Source organism: Drosophila albomicans, chromosome 3 (assembly GCF_009650485.2).
Source record: "Drosophila albomicans strain 15112-1751.03 chromosome 3, ASM965048v2, whole genome shotgun sequence".
NCBI lineage: Eukaryota > Metazoa > Arthropoda > Insecta > Diptera > Drosophilidae > Drosophila > Drosophila albomicans.
Window position 1 is genome coordinate 35048080 of NC_047629.2, and position 22551 is coordinate 35070630.

A 22551-nucleotide genomic window follows, 5' to 3' on the forward strand; every position below is an offset into this window, starting at 1 on the left:
CGTTAGAATTAGAAATCGGCGCGATTTGAGACGACATCTCAAATCCGCTTACCTCCTCCTGCGATTTAGTAGTTATATCGTTTGCCGCGTTACTGATCTTTCCCAACCCAGTTCCCCTGCTGTCCTACCCTGCAGTTCCATATATGAATTTCTAATAATTTACAATTTAAACTGAAAACTATCGCGTATTTTGTTATAACTTAAATGTAAGCATACGCGTGCATGGAGCATATGCAGAATATAAGAGAACAGCACGTAAATACGATATAATAAACATAAATATTGCATACAATACCTACATCATTATAAAAACACATGAATTACATACATTTACATATATGAATAATTAATTATAATTACGTCATAATGATATTGATTACTTGATTGAATAAAATAAATGGTGCATAAACATAAACCTAAAACGTCATCAAACTGTTTATCAGACTCAAACATGACTGTATTAAAAATATTTTCTATACTTTACCTTTGATTACTCTTATTCAGAGCATCTATATATTATGTAGCTAATTAAATATGAGGATGGGGTGTATTTACAAATTTTTTAATCGGTGTTATCAAAAGTTGAAGTACATTCATAGTATCTAAATTCGTACTTACATATCTAGATTGCGCTTTGTTTAGGTATTACGAGTACATAAATAGTTTACTGCATTTACACCGTTGTTCGTATCATTTACATATACGTAGAATTCGTTTTATACAAAAATACATTTCACTAAAATACGCGAATCGCATATAAAATTATAATTTCTTTCTTGTCTTAAAGTACTTTGTGGATAATGTGCCGATGACTTAACAGATCGGTAATCTGGGACCTAACTTCCGAGTTTTACAATCATATAAATTAAAACAGATAAAAATATAACTAAATTTTGTTAGTAAATTCAAATGGAAGCAGTTCTTTGCTTGCATAATCATTAAAACTGTGAAACTTAAGTTTACGATTAAGCTTGGTTCTGAGAAATGTTCGATGTCACACTATCCGATAATTATAATATTATCACTGTTCGTACTTACATAAGTGGTATATATAAAAAATTATATTTTCAATAGGAGATAACCATTTATCAATCACTAATGAAAAGGGCTTGGACAAAAGTATGCTAAATTTAGGATTATGCTTTAGTTGGAAGTAAATAAAGTTTATGGTCCCAGCTGTCTAGCACTTGTACGTCTAAGTTTGTGTCACGTTGCTGCTTAGGAATACTTGTACGTTAGTGAAGGAGATCTCGTCGAGGAGAACCCTAATAATATTTGCTATTGCATTTCTGAATACCGTAAACGATATTCAATGTTCGCTTAGGAATAATTGTACAGTGTCAACGGGAAACTTTGTGGATTCTTCCCTATAAGTATTTACTATTACAACGCTGAATATCGTATGTGATATTTGACATTAGCCTTGAAGTACAGTTAAGATGAACTTTGTTATTCGAGGCGCCTCTGGGAGAAGGCCCAGGTAAGATTTTACTATTGCAGTGAGATATTCTCTAAGAAATAGTTGTACAGCATCGACGGAGAAACTCCGATAGGAGTCTTCGAAATGCAGTGATTGCATCGCTGAATATCGTAAACGATATTCGATGTTCGTCTAGGAACTGCTGTACAGAGCTCAGCAAAGACTACAGTGGGAGTCTTCAAAAAGCCTTTTATATTGCATTGTTGAATACCGTATACGATGTACGCATACGATATTCTTATATCCGATTTGTTGGAGTCAATTAAATGATGTGGGCCGAAAGCTTGGATTTTTGAGCCAAAAACGTAATTTTGAACAACAATTGTTGCTTGCCACAGGGCATTTCGAAAGGTTTCCGGGGAGATTTGGTTGTGATTTGGAATTTTGCTTTAACTGACTTTACAAAAATCATTTGGCTAATTTATCATTTGCTGCTGTTGCTGCTGGCCAGTTGCTTGTTGTTGCTGCTGTTGTTGTTGTTGCTGCTGCTGTTGTTGCTGACTGACAACGATGTGATGTTGCTGCTGTTGTTGTTGTTGTTGTTGCTGCTGCTGTTGCTGTTGTATCTGCAGCTGTTGTTGATTCGCATGCTGCACGGCAGCCGTTGTGGCAGCAGTAACCACGGGTTGCAACATGCTGGTGCCATTCTCGCGTCGCACATGACTATTGAGCTCGGCCTTGACGCGTCTGGCAATGTGAGAGCGGGTGTGCTTGCGCAGATGATCCTTCCGGTAAAAGCCTTTACCGCACTCCTGGCACTGATGCCGCTTCTCGCCTGAGTGGATGACAAAGTGCAGGCTCAGCTGCTCTTTGCGCTTGAAGGCCTTTAGGCAGACGGTGCAGATGTATGGACGTTCAGGATTGTGCGATTGCTTGTGTCGCGTTAGATGATCCTTACGTTTCAACGATGCCTGACAAATGTCGCAGACATAGCGTCGCTCCAGATTGTGCCCCACCAGATGCACTTCAAGTAACTCCGGTTCGGGATATGCCACATGACATTCAGGACACATGTAGAGCGGACTGCCATCGAGTGCTGTGCTCATGCGTATCTCGCCGGGACGCAGTTTGGGCTTGCGATCCTTGGAGCGTTTTTTGCGCTTCTTCTTTTTGGTGCCACTTACAGCTGTCGAGCTGCTTGCCACAGCCGTTTGCGTCTGCAGCTGCAATGTTGCTTGAGGTTGCTGCTGTTGCTGCTGCTGTTGTTGTTGCTGCTGTTGTTGTTGCTGCTGTGGCTGTTGCTGCTGCAGTGACAGTTGCTCCTGCTGAGGTATGCTTATGGTTGTGGTTGTGCCAATGGTATTGATGCCAATGGCTGCTCCTGGTCCCGTCTGCACCTGCAGCACCTGTAAATAGCAGCAACAAGTAAGTCAGCTAGTTCATCGAGTAACAGCTTGAAGCTTACCACATTCTGTTGATTCTCCTTCTTGATCGTCTCCGCGGAGTACTTGAGAAAGTGGTGCAGCGAGAGTGGTAACGTGTTGGCTGGAAGATGCGAGAGGTAGTCGGCGACTGTGGTTCCCGGCGTGATTGTCTGCCAGGAGGTATTCTGTAGCACTGTGAAGACATCAAGATGTTGATTTAATCTTATGTGCTTGTTTGTTGCACTCACCTTGTTGTTGCAGTATCGCATTGCAAAGATCCTGTGTCAGTTCTTGCGGCGCCACCACTTGTTGATGCTGCAACTGTTGTTGCTGCTGCTGTTGTTGTTGTTGCTGCTGCTGTTGCTGACCCGAGGTGCTTGCTTGCAATGCATCCGCTGACGTTGCCGTCGCACTGGGCGCATAAACAGTTGCATATTGCTGTTGCTGTTGTTGTTGCTGCGTGGCTGTTGCCACCAAGTGTCCATTGTATTTATCACCTTGCAGCACTTCATCTTGCCCGCTGCGAAACTTATTGCCACCTCCACTGCTGCTGCTCTGTGCACTGCTCATGCTCGGTTGACTGAAGTGCGCCATTGCCACGCCCGGCGTCACCTGCTGCTGCTGTTGTTGTTGTTGTTGCTGCTGTTGCTGGTGTTGCTGATAGCGATTGCTGCCGCCGGGCTCCTGTTGCTGTTGCTGCTGATTGGCCGCCGCAGTCACATCGGCATCGGTCACGGTGACAGCGGCAGTTACCGTCGACACCAGCGGCGCCGTCGTTGTGGTAAACTGCGGCAGGCCCGGAAAACTGTTCCCAAACGGTGTGAAATTCATTGTGTGTTAATTGCGGGGTTTCGTTCACGTTCAATTGTATGTTGAGTGCGAAGCAACTGGAAGTAGAATACATAAAAATAGTTAGAAAATGTATTTTACAAGTTTTATTAAAATTGAAAACTATTTTGAATAAAACAAGTTTTTCTATTTTTAATCTTTTGTTTGCTTTTTAGATTTGGGGGTAACAAAATTTAAAAAAAAGGAATATCTATCCTATAAAGCCTATAGTCTATGAGATTTAGTTCTCTATACGGATAGATGGATAGACCGGCATCTTTTCATCCATTTCCTATAATATAATACCTTTCCTATAATACTCGTAAATACCCTTTAATCCTATGGGTACCGGAACTAAATTCAAGGATAGTTTAATATGAAATTTACAGCTTATTCACCATTCGTATTTGTCTATATCTTAAAGAAATCAACAAAAAGTGGGTAGTTATTTTCTAACATATTTGTTGAAGCTTCATCATGCTATCTTAATGCAAATTTCAGCAACTGCCATGCGGTAATACTCGCATCATCGAATAATATAGACACTTTAAGGTTAGGCCAATTCGTCTCTTCAATGAAAAGTGAAAACGAAGCCGCTGTTATTATTTTGACTGCCCAAAACGCGCACCTATACACACACACACTCTCACAAGCACACGCACACATATTGACGCATTGACACGCACACATCTACACATGTATATGCCGGTCGCGTGAGCAGCAACAAAAAAAAAGAGCGGCAAACCTGCGCTCAATACGAGAAAGACACGAGCACAAACTACAGTTAGTCCGCGAGTATGCACAGTGACTTAAACATCATTCTTTAAGGAGCGAACGATTGTATCAGGTGTACACAATTGCCATTGTGTTGTAATTATTAATATAAAAATATATTAATTAATTAATTGGAAATTCTATATTAAACACTAAATTTTATTATTTTAAATTTTACCATTGCATAAGTATTCACTTTAGTTTGTCCACACCGCACCACTGTGCGTCTGTTTGCTTTTAGTATGTCGGCAACATTGAGATTAGGTTAGGGTTGTCCTGTAATCGTGTATGTGCGTCATTTTGTAACAATAACTTGCATAAATGGCAAAAAATAGCCAGCAGTCTGTTTATCTATTATCATAATAAAGTTATTGTCAATCGAAAAGAAATGCTGTGCAAAAGTGTAGCGTGAATGTCAAGTTTCAGCCACATATCGATTTTCACTAAGTACGCAAATTAGTGTCGCTTTTAATTGAGAGAGAGCAATACAAATACAATCACATGCACAACCTCACACACACACGAAGTACACCACACATTTGGGCAGCTGTCGCGAATTTATAAGAATTGACGACATCTTTTTAAGCTATTGAAAAATGGACTTTCACTCGGAAGTCATATTTTTGTATTTCCATTTTTATTTATTTTTTCGCGAAAGCGTGACACAATAAATGGCGAACTGAGAAAGGCGCGCTCTTCGTTCACAAAGAAAACCTGACGCTGACTTCGACGCCGACGCCGCTGCCAATCGGCTGGGCAGTAGCAGCAGTGTGTGAAAGTGCAATCGTTTTTGCAGTGTATTTTGATTTATGTTTTTTGTACTTCTTTATTTTCCCTTTGCGTTGTCACCACGTATTCGCAAGTACACACACATACACACACGCCATATTGTGATTCAGAAGGAGATGCCCGCGAATAAAAAAAAAGGAAAAGAAAATACAAAAAATGTTTGTATTGTTTTCGTGGCTAGGCCGGGCAAGTGAGTAGAACGTATGAAGGCGCCTCAAACTAACTTTGCAATGTCTGCGCTAACGTCGTCGCTGCGACGGCGACTGCAACTGCGACTGCGACTGGTGCAGTCTACTTAAATGCGCCTCCTCCATATGCAGCCTGCAGCCCCCATCCACATGCGTCGTCTCTATGTCTGTGTCGGTTGCCGCACTCACGACAGGGCCACCTAGCGGCGTGTGGCGTTAGTTTGCTACTGACCCGCCGCCATCTCGTTTATTCACTCCCAACTTCTCTCCAGTGAGCCGCGTGTGTGTGTGTGTGCGACTGGCACGAGACAAAAGCTTCGTGCCGGCAATATATGTATGCAAGTGGGTGCGTGTATATGTGAGCTAGGGACGAGAGCGCAAAACACTGAGAGCAAAAACCGACAGCGTTGACGTCGCTCTCTTAAAGTAGTTCGTATGGCAAAAGTCAATGGTGTTTACTTGTTGTTGTCTTTCAATTACAATTTGGTAGCAACAACAAACAAACATGACAACAATTAGTTGTAGAAATAAATATAAATTGATTACAATCCTTAATTAATTAATTATAAAAGTGCAATATGGCCAGCGAGACTTAAGTACTGCCGGTAAGTGTGCTATACGTTAAGTTGGAATTTTATAGGCAGGATATAAAATATATTATCTACTAAATAGTAATATCTACTAAATAGTAAGTAAAAATTGATGTTGATTTAAAAATATATATGTATATAGTTATATTTTAAAATTTTTGTAGAATTCACTTGTCCACATTTATTACATTTTCACTGTTTTTCTAAGTGGAACTAAATATTAATTTTATGCTAATAATCATTTGTTTCCACATACTGTTTATTAAGCAATTTAAATAGTTCCTTGTTTTAGTTTACTATTTAATATTGTCATGTGTGCTAGTTTATTATTATCTCTCGGATTTCTAGGTTTTGTGTTTCTGACTTTGTCGGAAAATGGTGAATAATATAATATTTTAATTAGAACTTTTGGTAATCGCCTAAATTACAGTCAACTATGAAGTTGTTGGCGTTTCTTGTGCTGACAATGAGGAAGTTAGCTGTCTGTTGATTAAATGTCCAGCTGGTATAAGTTGCCCTGCTGAAGATTTCTGCTATAATCCCAAGTGTGTCTGCCGTCGGGGTTATCGTAAATTGGAAGGGACGTGTGTGAAGAAGCAGAGAAACTTTAGACTTGGACCGGGAGCAAATGAGTTATGAACTGTGTAACTTGTAAGAAATAATTTGTTATTCATTATATGAAAGATTTTCCGTTTTTCTTTTATATATTATTTTATTATAAGTATTTTATTATAAATATAGAATATATTTTATGGTTTTTTCTAAATAATTACCCACAACTATTTGTTTACCTGATTAAGATAAGGATCTTTCAGGATGTGGGTCACGAATGAGTTGAATCCTCGCACAGCCACCAAATTTGCATGCCACTTTTGAGGCAGATGGGTTCACTGGCCACACATAAACAAACACACATAACAGGAATGCCGACGGATTTGCATATGAGAGAAATGCAGGCACATCGTGAGGAGGCAGCCATGGAAGTTTTGGGGGGCAGCTATGGCTGTGTCTGTGGCAACAACAAAGATGCTGCCGCCTGCTGACACTGAAATATCGCATGGCATGCCATATATATACGGGGCATGCACAAGGCCAATCGACGAAATCAGGCCACGCACACGACGCGACGCTGTTAACTGAACTCTGTTTGCCATAAAGCAAACGGCAGTGCTGGCAATCGTGCCACCCCCTGGGGCACATCTGCACCCAGTGCCACGTCGAGGTAAATGCACTCAGCAAGGGTTGAGCTTAGCAGGGGGAAGGGACTGAGGAGGAGGAGGGGGCAGATAAGGGGAGCACTGCAGTCGGCATCGAGTAAGAACCGAGCACACGACTTTTGCCTAGAGCTGTGAGAGCGTCGACAACGTGCAACGTCCTGTGGTTGAGGAAATGGCACGTTGCAACTCTCCCGTACACACTCACTCAATCTGCATGTGCCTGCTTGTATGTATATGTGTGTGTGTGTGTGTGTGTGGGCTGCATTGCGTCATCATCGTCATCGTCGTGAGCAGCGAACCAAGTCGCGCCTGTGCCGGTGTTGCTGCCGCGGGCTGGTCAACATGCCACACCCTCGCCCCTCCCACCCCCAAGCCAACTTGCAACACACACAGTCGGTGTGCATGGGAATGTGTTACAAGTGGATGCTGCTGCTGCAGCTAGCGTCAAGTGGGTGCCACTTGGGGGTGCATGCTGCATGCTGCATGCCACCATTTGCCGTTTGGCAAGACGAAAATGAGGCTGAGTGCAAGTCTCGCGTTGTTTATCCCGGCCTCAGCCTCAGCCTCGGTCTCTGCTCTGCTTTTCTCTGCTCTGTGTGTGTGCTCTGTTGTGGCATGAAAGTGAAATTCTGCCACACGGCATGGCAGCAGCAACAGCAGCAGCAGAAACCGAAAAGCCAATGGTCGTTGCCGTGGCCGTGGCCATGACCCGTCTGCGAAATGCACTCAGGCAAACACTCACATACACACACACATACACACACAGCGAGTCAGAGACACACGCATGTACTGCTTTTGGTAGCAGCCGGAAACGCGGTCACACACACAGCGACAGCAGCGACGGCAGCGACACACTTGCATTTTGACCGAGCAAGGGGGCGTATGCGTAATGTGCACGCATTAATTACTTGATTATTTATTTCCGTTTGAAGTGCATTTCAACACTATTTAAAGCTACACAACATTTTACTATTTTTGACTCATACTTTCTTTTTTTGATATTTATTGCTAAAAACCGAACAACTAATAAAAATTGAAAATAACTTTTTTACTAGATTCAGGTATATAAATATTTGATTGTTATGAGAGCATTCCTTCTCTTTTATTTAATTAAAACTTTGAACTTTGAATTCAAGGTTTTGTAACATTTTATCAAAAATATTTAAACTGAAATAAATTTACCAAAATATTTTGCGAGACACATTATAAGTGTAAAAAGAAAATTAGTTGAAATCAAAATATTAGGATACTTTAAACTTAAATTCTTGTCCTCGCAAAATTATTAAAAATTTACAATAACAGACTGTTCAGGATATTGCAAAAACAATTTTGAATTATGATGATTAAAATTGTATGTATTGAATAATTCAATTTTCTACACAAATAATAAGAATGCAAAATAATAATATATTATATTATTATTATTATAATAATTATTGTTATTATAATAATATATTATTATTATTATTTTGAATTATTTTTGTAGAAACTATAAAATAATATTTTAAGGTGCATTTGGCAAAAGATAAGAATTCATGAAGTACAAATCTTAAGAAGAATCTCCAAGGAATAAAACATAACTATTAAGAGACATTCACCAAAAGTCATAAAAATAAATATGTATATTAAACGCTTTGATTAACAAGCGAATATATTGGTTAATATGGGCACTAAATATATAAAGGATTTAAAGGTGCCATTCAATTTGTTATTTTGTCTAAGTATAAGACTGTATTAAGTTAAAAATTCAATTTATTTATTTATTTTGTAATTTTCTATTATTTATTCTGTATTCTGTATTGCGGGTAAAACAAATTACAAAAAAATATAGCATACTTTTCGGATGCTATAAGAATCTGAAATTAAAAAAAAACAGTCTTTAAGTACACTTACCTGTTTTAAAGGGAAACTCAGCAATTAAATTATATCAAGCACATAATTAACAAAAATGTTCTTTAATGAGGCGACGGATTCGACTACAAATCGAACTGTTGAATTGCACTGCGAACTGTTGAGTTGCCCGCCGAAATTTGAATTGACCGCGTGAAAGTAAAAACGCGTCGTAGTTTCGAGGCGAGCACACGGCAAGTGTTATTAGTATGTGTGTGTGTGTGAGTTAGCGAGAGTGAGTGTGAGAAGGAGAGAGACAGAATGCAGAGACGGAGGCGCTATGCGAATGCACAAAACACAATGCAGCGACGTGACGTAGTGTCGCTGCTGACGTTTTAACGTAAACTGATTGAAAGTGTGTCCAGTGCGTTGTGCGATGTGATGCCAACCGGCCGGCTTGTTGGGCCGATGACCGGGCGCCTAAAATTGAGTAGAGTTTGGTGACGACGAGACGAAAAAGAAGGGGAGGGAGCGGGACGAGTAGTCGAATGGGGGCGGATGCTATGCTGCTGTGAACTCTTTAAACTTCCATTGCCTATACACACGCATACAAATAGATAGATAACTAGAGAGACAGAAAGAGAGAGAGCGAGAGCGTTGAAAGTCACGCACTGCTCGCTTTCGCTTTTGTGTTTGTTGCGAATGCCTCGGCTTCGACAACGGCTTCAGGTTCGGCTCGGCTTCGGCTTCGGTTTTGAATTCGGCTCGGCTCGTGTTGTTTCGTTCAATATTTACAACTACGTTCGCTCTTTACCGCGCGCTCTGTCTCTCTATATCAGGCACTCTCTCGACTTGACTCGTGCACTCACATACACTCTCTCAATTTCAGCAAGTGCGTTTTGAGCTTTGACTTTGGCTTTGCCTTTGGTCCGTTGTCCGTTGTCAATTTACAGCGCGCGCCGGCAATGCAACAGTTTTTTTCACTACACATTTTTATTAGCTGCTCGCAGTTATTTTTGTTGTATTTGTATGTGTATCCAAATCTAGCAAACTCATTAAAACGAACACATACACATATCACCATACGTGCGAGGCTGTATGTGTGTGTGGACTTCATGTACATAACATATTGAATCGAAGCGTAAAGCGTTAGTAAATGCATTGATCGAAGAGGGGGAAAGTGGACGTGGTGGCTGCTGCTTTGATTGCGGTTATGTACTGTCCATATGTACTATATGTGGTCTCTTACACATATGCACATTCACCCACACTGCCGTGTAATTAAATTCAAAAATTGATTTATTTTTAGTACTGACCACAACATTTTCACATATTTGCATCAGCCTAAAGTCTTTCGCAATTTCTAATAAAGTCATTTGGCCCCAAGTTCTGCAGCCTTCGTTTGCTGAGCATAGCATAGCATGTAGCATACATTCCAGCCCAATTAATTTGTATATACATTATTTTATTTTATTAAAACTAAATCTGATATAGTCTTAAATATATTAATTTAAATTGCAGTGATTATTGTAAACATGTTTTCTGCTTCTCTATTGACAGATTAAGAAATTATTTCTTATAAAAAAACAACTAAATTTCGGATATTAAACGTATACATATACATATATATATAAAAGGATCATAGATTTAACTTAGGGTTCTCGCAGGAAAAGAAATATTACAATAGCGTGACTTCATCACATGTTTTGTAAAGTTTTGTATAGTTTTTAATATTTTCATTCTTTATTCTTTTTAGTTTTCATTTATTAATTTAAATAACTTGTTTAAAAACTTCCCTAACACAAAAGTAACCAGCGTAAGCTTTTTTTTCGATTATCATCTCAGCTAAAAACAACACCTATCCTATATATTTTTTTTGAGCACATGCTAAGTAATCCAATATTCAATAATAAGAAAGTGTTTTCTTTTTAAAATATTTTCAAAATATCGTATTCACAAACTAAAACGTTTTTCTATAATTTCACTACTTGCTTAGATGCCTCGTGAATAGTCAAACTATTGAAAACTATTTGGTAAAACAAACTTTAACGTAAAAATCTTTAAATTGTGTCGAGGCAGCATTTAGATATTTGTGCCAAGTGCAACAAGGGTCACTGCAAAAATGGACCAACACAACGGGACAAAAACACAAACTGCAACTGCAACACGATGTGGGCACAAAATCTAAACAAGAACAAGCTGGAGACCGAGTCCTGGAACTACTAGAGTTGGAGTTGGAGTTGGAGTCCGATCTGAGCCCAACGGCAATCCACTAGCCAGAGCAATAGCAATGGCAGTGGCCAAGGTCGAAGCGAGCGAGTCGTAAAAAAATATAAAACACCCACAAGGCTGCCTCCACAAAAATGGGCACCGAAAACTAACCGAAAAACTAAAAGTGACTCTCTGCCAGAAGGGAAGCAGAGCGAGGAAAGGGGTGGGGAAGGGGAGGGGGAAGAGGAGTGGACGCAGCGTTGCAGTTTGTCTGCGCCAAAAATTTCATTCATAAAATTCTAAAACGCGCTAAAATCTAAAATTCTAAACAAAACGCCCACAAAAGTCAGAAGTGTGTGTGAGTGCGACTCTGTGTGTGTGTGTGTGTGTGTGTGTGTGAAGAGGTGTTGCGATTGTGTGTGCATGTGTTAAAAGGTGGTGTGAGTGTGTGTGCGGAGAGGTGACTGTTTTTGGAGAGAGTGTGAGCGTGGAGTGTTTGTTTAGAGGGGCACGTGTGTCCACTGCAACTGTGTGTGAATGTATCAGTGTGTGTGTGTGTGTGTGTGTGTGTGTGTGTGTGTTGTAGTGTGCGCGCTTCAAACTCTCCCTTCCCATTCTCTCCTCGTTTCTAGTTAAAACATTTGATACGTTGTGCCAAAAATTTGTACATTTTCTATTCTACGGTACATAACAGCTGAATTTATAAAATACATGTTGAGCCGAAGGCCTATATTTAAGCTTGAGTTTCATTTAAAAGTTTTTCCTTAAATTTTTGTTTTGTTTTCATGAAATTTGTAAATGTATTTACCTTGCAAATAAAAGTGAATTTCTTTAAGAATAGTTGTTTATGTAGAGATAGGTAAGTTTTTTTTTGTACACATTTAAAATAGAGAAACTTTTCTTAGTTATTTAAAAATGTTCACGACTGAAGTAAAATAGATAAAGAGGTAGAAGAAGTTATCGTTTAAATAAATATATTTTTTTAATATTAAAACTGTACTTAAAATTGTATGTTAATATTATAGATTTTTAATAACTTATACTTTAATTTTGCTATACAAAACTAAATTATAATTATTATTTTGCTATGACAAAAGTCCGACGATAGTTTCTCGATTTTTCTATGCATTAACATCGAGGAGGAAAAAAGCATTCAGCTGCAAATTGTTTGCAAATGTTTTGCACACAACTGTACTGCAAGTCAACGGCTATGATTATATTTTTAGCTGATGCAAATCAAACTAAAAAGTGGGCTCAAAGGCGGTGTGGGGGGGCGGGTCTGTGAAAAAACGAAGAAAACTGTATGTGCAAAAATAATAAAATAACAGCTGCAGCTGATGCACAGATTATATTATATATATATACAAATATATAGATATAGATGTGTGCAAGTATAGGCTTATTTATTTATATACATACAAAGACTATTATATATAAAAAATGATTTTCTATATTCTATATAAATACGTGTGCACATAACACCCTAAGGCTGTGTGTGTGTGTGTGTGTGAGTGGTCTCTCTTGCTGTGTGAGAGTGCGCAAAATGCAGCTACATGCGTTTTTCTGCATGCTGCATGCCACATGTGCGTCAGTGTGTGTGCAACACCTAACTGCAACAGCAGCAGGCAACAACAACAACAACAGCAAGTTGCAACAAACTCTACACAAAAAGGCGGCAATCAAATGGCAAAATTTTTGCCAGACTGCAATGCAACTAAAAACAAAATGTTCAACGTTGCTGTTATCGTTGTTATTGCTGCTGCTGCTGCTGCTGTTGTTGTTGTTGTGGCATGCAACTGCAGCTGGGGGCAGACAGTCTCGAGTGGCGGCATGAGCGGGCATCCGGGGGGAGGTCGGCGGTGGCCAGACAGACTGGGCATAAAACACGCAAAAAGCCTGCAAACATTTTAGTTGCATTTTCTATATAACAAATTTTCCAGCACACATGTGCATGTGTGTGTGTGTGTGCATGTGTGTGTGTTGTATATGTATGAATAATCCATGTGGTATATAGAAATTGCATCCCTTTTGGCTGCAGCTTGAATAAAATGTGCATAAAATAAATTTCATTTCAATTAAAATAAATAAAATTTCATTCCTTCTCACACTTTTATCAACCCCCCTCCCCACTCTCTTTCCCCTGTTGTGTCTACGCCTATGCAAAAACAAAGACTTAGACAAACTGCAGACACAGCCAAAAATGTCAGAGAGACGATTAAGGGAAGTTAGCGAGGGGAGCAAGAGACGAGGGGAGATTGCAACTTCCATTAGAATGCAGCTCATTCGTATGCATTTTAATTGATTGCTGAGCTTCCTTTTGTTTTATCGTTGTTGTTCTTGTCGTTGTTGTTGTTGTTGTTGGTCTTCTTCTTCTTGTCTTAGCTACCGACTCTGACTAAATTCCTGGTAATTTATTTATTCCAAAAATTTCATCAATTTCGTTGCTGCAGTTGCTCCACTTCAAAGCTGAGCTGATTAAAGTGGCATTGAAGTTGAGGTTAGGTTTATTATTCTCTACGTCTGCAATTAAAGAGGATTAAGAAAGCAATTAAGCAAAGCATTCCTCAATTAACTAAACTAACTTAGCTCTATATCTATATCTGTATCTATATCTATATCTATATCTATATCTATATCTATATCTATATCTATATCTATATCTATATCTATATCTATATCTATATCTATATCTATATCTATATCTATATCTATATCTATATCTATATCTATATCTATATCTATATCTATATCTATATCTATATCTATATCTATATCTATATCTATATCTATATCTATATCTATATCTATATCTATATCTATATCTATATCTATATCTATATCTATATCTATATCTATATCTATATCTATATCTATATCTATATCTATATCTATATCTATATCTATATCTATATCTATATCTATATCTATATCTATATCTATATCTATATCTATATCTATATCTATATCTATATCTATATCTATATCTATATCTATATCTATATCTATATCTATATCTATATCTATATCTATCACCCACAAAAGTATGCTATGCAAATTAGCTGCATTTCCTGCCCAATTAAGTATGCTACAATTACGCACTTAAGCAAAGTTGTTTTAAATTTCTTTAGTTCTCACTTACTTATTGCATATATTTAACAGTAATTAATAATGTAATTATTTCACACTTGCTTTCATGATGCATCTTCGTTTCACACTCAAACATGGTCAGTATTGTGTTGCAACAACAGACTGCAATGAGTCATAATGTGGCAGCAACAACACACAATAAACAACATGTGCCGTAATCAAGACAGTTAAACAGGCATTGTGCGGATGTGGATGTGGAAGAGGCAGAAGGTGGAGGCGGTGGCCGAGGGGAGACATTAACCAAAAATGGTGGCTAAAAGTGGAGAACGTCCTCGACCTAGTTCAATGTCAATGTCATTGTGCCACATTATCGTCGTTTGGTTACGGCGACGTTGACGGCGACGGCGACGGCGACGTCGTCCTTTTGCAGGCTTGGCCTTGGCTGGAGTGAAACGAGCACCGCACGAGTCGAGGCCACGGCCACGGCCACGAACATTCGCCCAAAGTGGCACACGGCACAGGGGCCAGAGCCCAGTTACCCAGCCTCGGTCTGCGCCTCAGCAGCAACAGCAGCAGGCACAACAGAATCACCCAAACTCTCGCCTCCCCCCAACCCCAAAACGAGGCTGAGGCTCAGTCAAAAAGCGACGATGCTGCTGCATTGGCAACGGCAACGGCAGCAGCATCGGAGTTGGCGTTGGCGTTGGCGTGTTGCATGTCAGGCGGCCGGTGGCGACAATATCCTTGCACTTGTGCGAGTCCTGCGCCTGTCGCGAGGCTGGGGCAGAGCACACAGACAAAACAGAGCACAGCCAATCCGCCAACAGCAGCAGCAACAGCAACCTCAACACGTCGCCTCCTTTTGGGCCATGTTGTTGTTTTGCTTTTGCCGGTTGCAAGTGCCCAACCAACATCCTTCGCCCTCCCACACACACAGCTCGCAATCGCGTTGCACTCCAAGCTGCAGCTGTATTCAGTGCACACACACACACACAAACACACACACACACGGAAACAGCATCGCAATCGTCTGCAGCACACAGTCAGTTTGCGTAGCCGCCTCTCCACCCTTCGTTGGCGACTCCTGCCATCTCTTTTGGCTTTTGACCCAAACCAACTGCAACTCTCTGCAGCGGCTGTCTCGCTCTTCTGCCATTCGCGCTTTCTCTCTCTTGACGCCCATCAACACCAGACAAAGTCTACATAACGCCAGACTGAATTGGTTTGAGCTCGAGTGCTTATTTCCTTTCCTTTCCTTCCTTTTCGTTTTGTTTCGTTTCTCTCCATACAGTATGCATGCTCTCACTCACACACATTGAGTCCATGTATGTCTGAATGTGTATGTGTGTATTGTGGGGAGTTTGTATCTTCGCTAAATTCATAGCAAGCATAACAACTGCAATTTACAGTAGGGTGACTCACTGCAACAGATGTTTTTCTTCAAATCGAAACATTCTTGTGGTAAAACAAAATATTTTATTATTGATTTTTTATGTATGTTTTATTTTTAATAATATTTATAAATACATAAATAAATATTATTTTTTATGAGATTATTATTATCAATTTTTACTAATTAATTGTATGAAAATTATAAAATGTAAGTTATGTAATATGATATTATTGTGCGAGCAATATGATTGTTTTAAAACGAGTAAGAAAGCTACAGTCGAGTGTACTCGACTGTGAGATACCCGCTACCCATTTTGAATAAAAGAAATATATTTTGCGGTATTTTTCTCAAAATATACCGAATATACTGCAAAATACTAAAAATATACCAAATGGTATATTTGGTATATCGATATGGTACCGCATTCAAAATATATCATAGAAGGCACAATATACCAGATAGTCAGCCAAAGCAACTAAGACCCCTAGTAAGTAGGCGTTTTTGCCCATACAAAAGTATTTCTTTAATATCTTCCACAATTTTTATCTGATGGCAACCAAATTTTTTAGGAATCATAACTACTAGAGTAATTATTGTATATACCGAAATTATCTCTAGCTTTAAAATTACGCTTCTCATTCGATTTTTTTGATTTGCGGGGGCGGAAGTGGGCGTGGCAAAAATTTGAAACAAACTTGATCTGCGTGCAAACATAACAAATGCTGTCGAAAAAAAATTATAGCTCAATCTCTTACAGTCTCTGAGATCCAGTGTTTCATACGGACAGACACACAGACGGCTGTTGACGCTGATCAAGAATATATATACTTTATAGGGTCGGAGATGCCTCGTTCTACCTGTTACATACATTTCCTGCCGGCACAAAGTTACTATAAAATAATAACTTTCTAGATCGGGCATCCACTATCGAACAGAAAGACTGTGTGAATCAAATTTAGCATATTTCTACTACTTTTCAGAATATATTTATTGAAAGTGCGACAACGGTTAACAAATTATATTGCATCATAAGAATACAATAGAATTTGCATAACGCGATCAGAAGCTAAGCATAAATCATAATTGATAAGCTGGACAGCGCCACCTATCGCTCGAACTCTGCAAACAACAAAGTAGCATCTAGCGATCGACAGCAAAAGGCGACGACGCAACAACCTGTTCCATAAGTAGAATACCGTTTAAGCACAAAGGCAAAGGCGCTTGAACTTGCTCAATAAATAAAGTACCGTTTAAGCTCAGATTATACAAGTTGTCTCTGCAATTGTATAGTGTGCGTGAATGTTTATTGTTTAAGCATATAAAAACAAGTTAACATAAATACGCACTTATGGCTAAGTATGTTGACTGCAGCCAATATTTATGTTTGAACTTGTTGCAGATTTGTCACGTGCTACCTTGAAGAAACACTACTCCAAAATGTGTCAACAGGTGGCAACACAACAACAGGAATAACAACATTTACCACAAGAGCACACGAGAGTAAATAAAAGAGAAATAACGCGAGAGAGAGGAAAAGAGAGTATGTGTGCTTGAACCAGAAATGGGTTAAGAATCAAAGACAACGACGCAGACGCGGTCAAACCTGCTGCATTCCAGATATAGCAGCGCAGTCAACAACAGAGGCAGCGACGGCGGCTGCGCAGACGCCTTGACTTGGCCGTCCATTGTGTTGTGAGTTGGGTCGACAGTGCGCGTCGAGATCTTGAGCGAACTAGTCGCGAATCGGAATTCGAAATCGGCGTCGGAGTCGGAGAGTACGAGCGAAAGCAAAGTCAAAGAAAGAAAACGTAAAATATGCGCGTGCCTGTTAGCACACTCTCACACACATTCATATGTGCTACATACTTGCATACACATACATGACATTTATTTTTGGTGCTCTTTACGCGCGCTCTTGTGTGTGTGTGTGTTGAACTTTCTTCAGCTGCTGGGCGCTCGTAAATGTAAATGTGTGTTGTTGTTCTTGCCGTCGTTGTAGTTATTTGACGAAAGTAGCTAAAGCAAAGTGCAAAAGCTTCTGCCACAGCAAAAGGCAGCAGGTTTCTTGGCAGACGTGGCACATATATATAATATAAATACTACTCGGCAATAACAAACGTGAAGAGTGGAGAGTAGGCAAGTGTTAAATGAATGAAGTAGTTATGCAAATATACACATATTTAATGAAAAGTGAAAGTGCGGTGCATAAACAAAAACAATAATAATAAGGCACAATAAAAATTCTCACGCTGCAACAATTGCTGTTTACATCATGTCCAGCAACGGCAGCGGTAGCGGCGGCACAACAGTGCAGCGACGCAAAACGACGCGCTCCAAGTCTAAGCAACAGCAGCAACAACAACAACAATCAAATGTTGCGGAAAACCTTATCGAAAATCAAAATGCCAGCAACGAGCAAAACGAAAGACTTCACTTTCGCAGCCGTTCAGCAACCTCAGCGACGACGTCAGTCACTTGCAATTCAACTTCACCACTGTGCTGTAACGGCATGCTGCCCACAACATCGAACATGTTCGACTGCTGCCGCGACATTAACTGCCATCTGAATACGCCTCTAGCGCTGCCGTTGCGCGGCAGCGTTGAGCACAGCCGCCGTTCGAGCAGCCGGCAATCTTTTCTCAGCGATGTCTCCAAGTCTACGTCTGCGTCGACGCTGGCAGCGACGCCGACACCAACACCAACAGCATCATCAGCAGCTCCCACCTCGGTTGCGTCTAAAAAGTCGCGTTCGCGTTCGAGTTCTTCTGGTTCGTGTGACAACGACGACGTGCACAATGCAAAGAAGCGCGCTGCCAACGCAGACAGTGCCATGATCAACACAACATCAGCAGCAGCAGCCTCAACAGACCAATTTACCGTTAGCTTGCATATTGATCTCTTTACATGGGGTCTCTTTCTGTTGGCGTTCTTCACGCGCTTCTATAAGCTGGCAACGCCACCAAATGTTGTGTAAGTGAATACGTGCACACATGCACACATATGTACATGCATAATTTGCAATGTCTCCCCTCCCGTTTGTTGTTTATGTGCAACATCTTTTCTTCATGTTTTTCCGCCCATTGTTTCGTTTCTAATCTTCTATTCAATCTCATGCTACTCTCTTACTGACCTCATTTTAGTTCCTTGCTTCTTCTTTGCCATTCACAACTAATCTCTCCATAGCTTCGATTAACCTTTGCTTCAGTCGCTGCTACTAATCTCACGACTCTACAATTACCTTACCCTGCTGCATTCTCTCCACTCTAGCATTATCGTTAGTCTTGTGTCATGTTCCCTTACTGACCTCATTCTCCTTTTTGGTCAGCATTTTACAGCATACTAATGTCTTAGTAATAAAATCTCTTCAATGCTATGATGCGACTTAGCTTTACTAGGTCGGAGTTTTTCTTACTTACTCTTAAAAAAATTCTTGATGCTGATTATTTCCTATCAATTTTCATAGTTTTAGGCCCACTCATCAATTGGAAATTAGTTGTATACATTAGTATACTATTTCTATTCTCTGCAATATTTATTTTTCCCCTATGGTCAACAAATATGAAAATTATTCAAATCACAAATTCAACTTTCATCAATGTTCCCCACTCTTCAATGTGAATATATTTTTAATATTCTCTACACTCTTTTTTATATAAGATCCCACCTGAACAATATATGAAAATTATTCAAATGTCAAATGCGACTCTCATCATTGTTCCTATGTTCAAAATTCAATCTTTTAAATCAGCAATTAAATATATTTAATTCTTTGTCATTTCATCAATCCCTAATCTATCATCTCTACCAATTCTTTACTAGCAAAAATCTCTCCACTGTCTAACACCCATTTCTTCAGTTTCTCCCACCTAAATTTCTTCCCGGTTTCATTGAACTTATCCCCTCATTTCCAGTAGATTAAATCTTTCGTTCATAATCTCTACACTCTTTCTTCTCTCCTCAGCTTTGATGAGCTGCACTATGGCAAGTATATAGCTCACTATATGCGCAACATCTTCTTCTTCGATCAACATCCGCCACTGGGCAAACAACTGATCGCGGGTCTGGTGAGTTTTGCCGGCTACGATGGCAATTATACGTTTCCTCGGATTGGAGCTGCTTATGCCTCTAATGTACCTATCTTCTGGCTGCGTTTCTTGCCCGCTCTTTGCGGCAGTCTCTTGGCCCCCGTTGTCTACAAACTGCTGCTGGAGGCCAAAATGCGCCGCTGGACGGCTGCACTGGGCGGTCTCCTCATCATTCTGGACAATTCACTGCTGACACAGTCACGTTTCATTCTAATGGAATCAATGCTGCTGCTGGCCAGCACCGTGGGCATTACTTGCCTGCTCCGCTTTCAGCGCTGCTCCCTCGGCAGCCTTACTTGGATAAGCACGGGAGCAGCGGCTGCCTTCAGTCTTGCCTGTGCCGGCTGCGTCAAGTACGTTGGCTTCCTGGCGCTGGCACTAGCAGGTTATCTGCTCTGTCGTCATCTCTGGAATCTGCTCTACGATGCGACCTTGTCAAGTAAGTAAGAGAACGAGCTTTTGGATTTAAAAAAGAAAGGGAAAATATAGAGGAGAAGAAAAGTTCCCAAAAAAAGTAAAAACGATTCAGGGGTAAATATATAACAAAATAGACAAAGGGAGGTAATAGACGACTTCAATACGACGAAAGGCCACAAAATCAGCAGACTGGATAAAATGCACATTCAAAAATAAATGCATAAAAATAGAGAGGCATAATCGAAAGAAATAAACTAAGAAATATATTTAGTTAGGCAAGGAAATAATGGGCCGTTGTAATTTATAGCATACAATATTTTATTTGCCACCAAAAACTTATAATCTAAAACCTCTACTAATACTATACTAATAACTATATCATAATTATTTAATCTTCATTGTAATTTATTAAAATATAGAAATTCAAAGATGCGAAGATATTGTCAAAAAGATTATAAGGAGAATTTGAAATGGAGAATCTATTCCATTACAAGCAAAAACAGATTTTTAGAAAAAAGAACCTTTGAAGAAGGGAGAAACTAAGAGAATAGCAAGAAAAAGAGAGTAACAAATAGAGAGAAGTCGTAAAAATGTACTAACCAACCCTCTTTGCCTTGCAGCCCGACAGCTGTGGATGCATTTCTTGGGCAGGCTGCTGCTCTTCGTGGGCATTCCGCTGGCCGTCTACCTGAGCATCTTTTACATTCACCTGCGGACGCTGCACAAGGCGGGACCGCACGACAGCATCATGACGAGTGCGTTTCAGGCCTCACTCGATGGCGGTCTCGCCTCGATCACACAGGGACAACCACTGGCAGTTGTCCATGGATCACAGATCACGCTCCGACACACGCACGGACGCACTTGTTGGCTGCACTCGCATGCAGCGGTTTATCCAGTGCGGTATAAGGATCAGCGTGGCTCGTCGCATCAACAGCAGGTCACCTGTTACTCCTTTAAGGATGTGAACAACTGGTGGATTGTTAAGAAGCCCGATCGCGATGATCTGGTTGTGGGCGAAAAACCGGTGGCGATACGACATGGCGATATCATTCAACTGGTGCACGGCATCACGAGTCGCGGCCTCAACTCTCACGATGTCGCTGCACCGATGACACCGCAATGCCAGGAAGTTAGCTGTTACATTGACTACGAGATCAAGATGGAAGGCGAGTTGCTGTGGCGTGTGGAGATTCTCAACCGACAGACGGAAGGCAATCGCTGGCATGCCATCAAGTCCGAGATACGACTGATTCACGTCTCGACAGGCGCAGCGTTGCGCTTCAGCGGACGTCAGTTGCCCAACTGGGGTTTCAATCAGCACGAAGTGGTTGCGGATCGTGAGCAGAATCATCAGGATGCGATTTGGAATGTAGAAGAACATCGTTACACCAAGAGTAAGTCACGAATTATGCAGATATTTTCAGGAATTCCTTCTAATACATTCTACATTCACAGCTCAGGATCAACGCGAGCGTGAGCGACAGTTGCTCTCGGCGGAAATGATTCCCACGAAACGCACAAAGCTAACCTTCTGGGCCAAGCTGCTGGAGCTGCAGACGAAAATGTTCTGGCATGCCAAGCAGGTGCAGAGTCACATGTACAGCTCGCAGCCGTTCGAATGGCCGCTGCTCGACAAGGGCATTGCCTATTGGCTCGATGCCAAATCCAATGCCCAGATCTATTTGCTGGGCAATGTGCTCATCTGGTATACGGCCAGCATTGGACTGCTCATCTATTCGGCGCTGCTTGTCTTCTATGCGATAAGACGACGTCGCCTGTGCTTCGATTTGACGGGCAGCGAGTGGCAACGTTTCCTCATTGCCGGCGACACCTTCTATGTTGGCTATCTGGTGCACTATTTGCCCTACTTCTTTGTGGATCGCACGCTCTTCCTGCACAACTATCTGCCCGCGTTTGTGTTCAAAATACTTCTGCTGTGCTATGTTGTCGAGCATCTGGATTATTTGCTGCGACGCTACTGCAGCGGACGTGGCGCTGGACTGCAGCATGTGGTGCGCATCTATCGCCTTTTGTTGATTCTTTGGCTGCTGGCCGTCTGCTTCGTCTTTGTCAAGTTCTTGCCCTTGAGCTATGGCTCCAAAAAGATGACCGCTAAGGAAGTCACGAGTCTACGGTGGAAGGACACCTGGGACTTTATTCTGCAGAAAAATTCTGTCCTGCACTGAGCCCCTAAACCTATTTATAGTCTCCTTAATGTACCATATATGTTCGCATACTCAAGCAGCTTGGCTGGAGCCAGGCCATGGCTAAGTTGTAGTTTAATATTTGCTGTTT

The 22551-nt window shown here is 40.7% G+C and overlaps 2 protein-coding genes across 3 annotated transcripts; one reads left to right on the top strand and one right to left on the bottom strand.

Annotated features, from left to right (window-relative positions):
• Positions 1-514: 514 nt before the first annotated feature.
• LOC117567263 (transcription factor SPT20 homolog) lies at positions 515-5633 on the bottom strand. Of its 2 annotated transcripts, XM_052004838.1 has the most exons (5): positions 5460-5633; positions 4625-4797; positions 3093-3731; positions 2886-3037; positions 515-2826 (listed from the first exon to the last, which is right to left on the bottom strand). In XM_052004838.1, the coding sequence occupies exons 3-5, from the start codon at positions 3673-3675 to the stop codon at positions 1897-1899; spliced, it is 1665 nt and encodes a 554-aa protein (XP_051860798.1). In that variant the 5' UTR covers positions 3676-3731; positions 4625-4797; positions 5460-5633; the 3' UTR covers positions 515-1896. The 2 variants fall into 2 exon arrangements, with proteins under 2 accessions (XP_051860798.1, XP_034103013.1); XM_034247122.2 differs by lacking the exon at positions 4625-4797.
• Positions 5634-17461: 11828 nt separating this feature from the next.
• On the top strand, positions 17462-22532 carry LOC117567261 (protein O-mannosyltransferase 1). The gene is made up of 4 exons (XM_034247112.2): positions 17462-18721; positions 19713-20275; positions 20874-21650; positions 21712-22532. Exons 1-4 carry the CDS (start codon positions 18024-18026, stop codon positions 22440-22442), a joined length of 2769 nt encoding a protein of 922 aa, XP_034103003.1. The 5' UTR covers positions 17462-18023; the 3' UTR covers positions 22443-22532.
• The last annotated feature ends 19 nt before the right edge of the window (positions 22533-22551 follow it).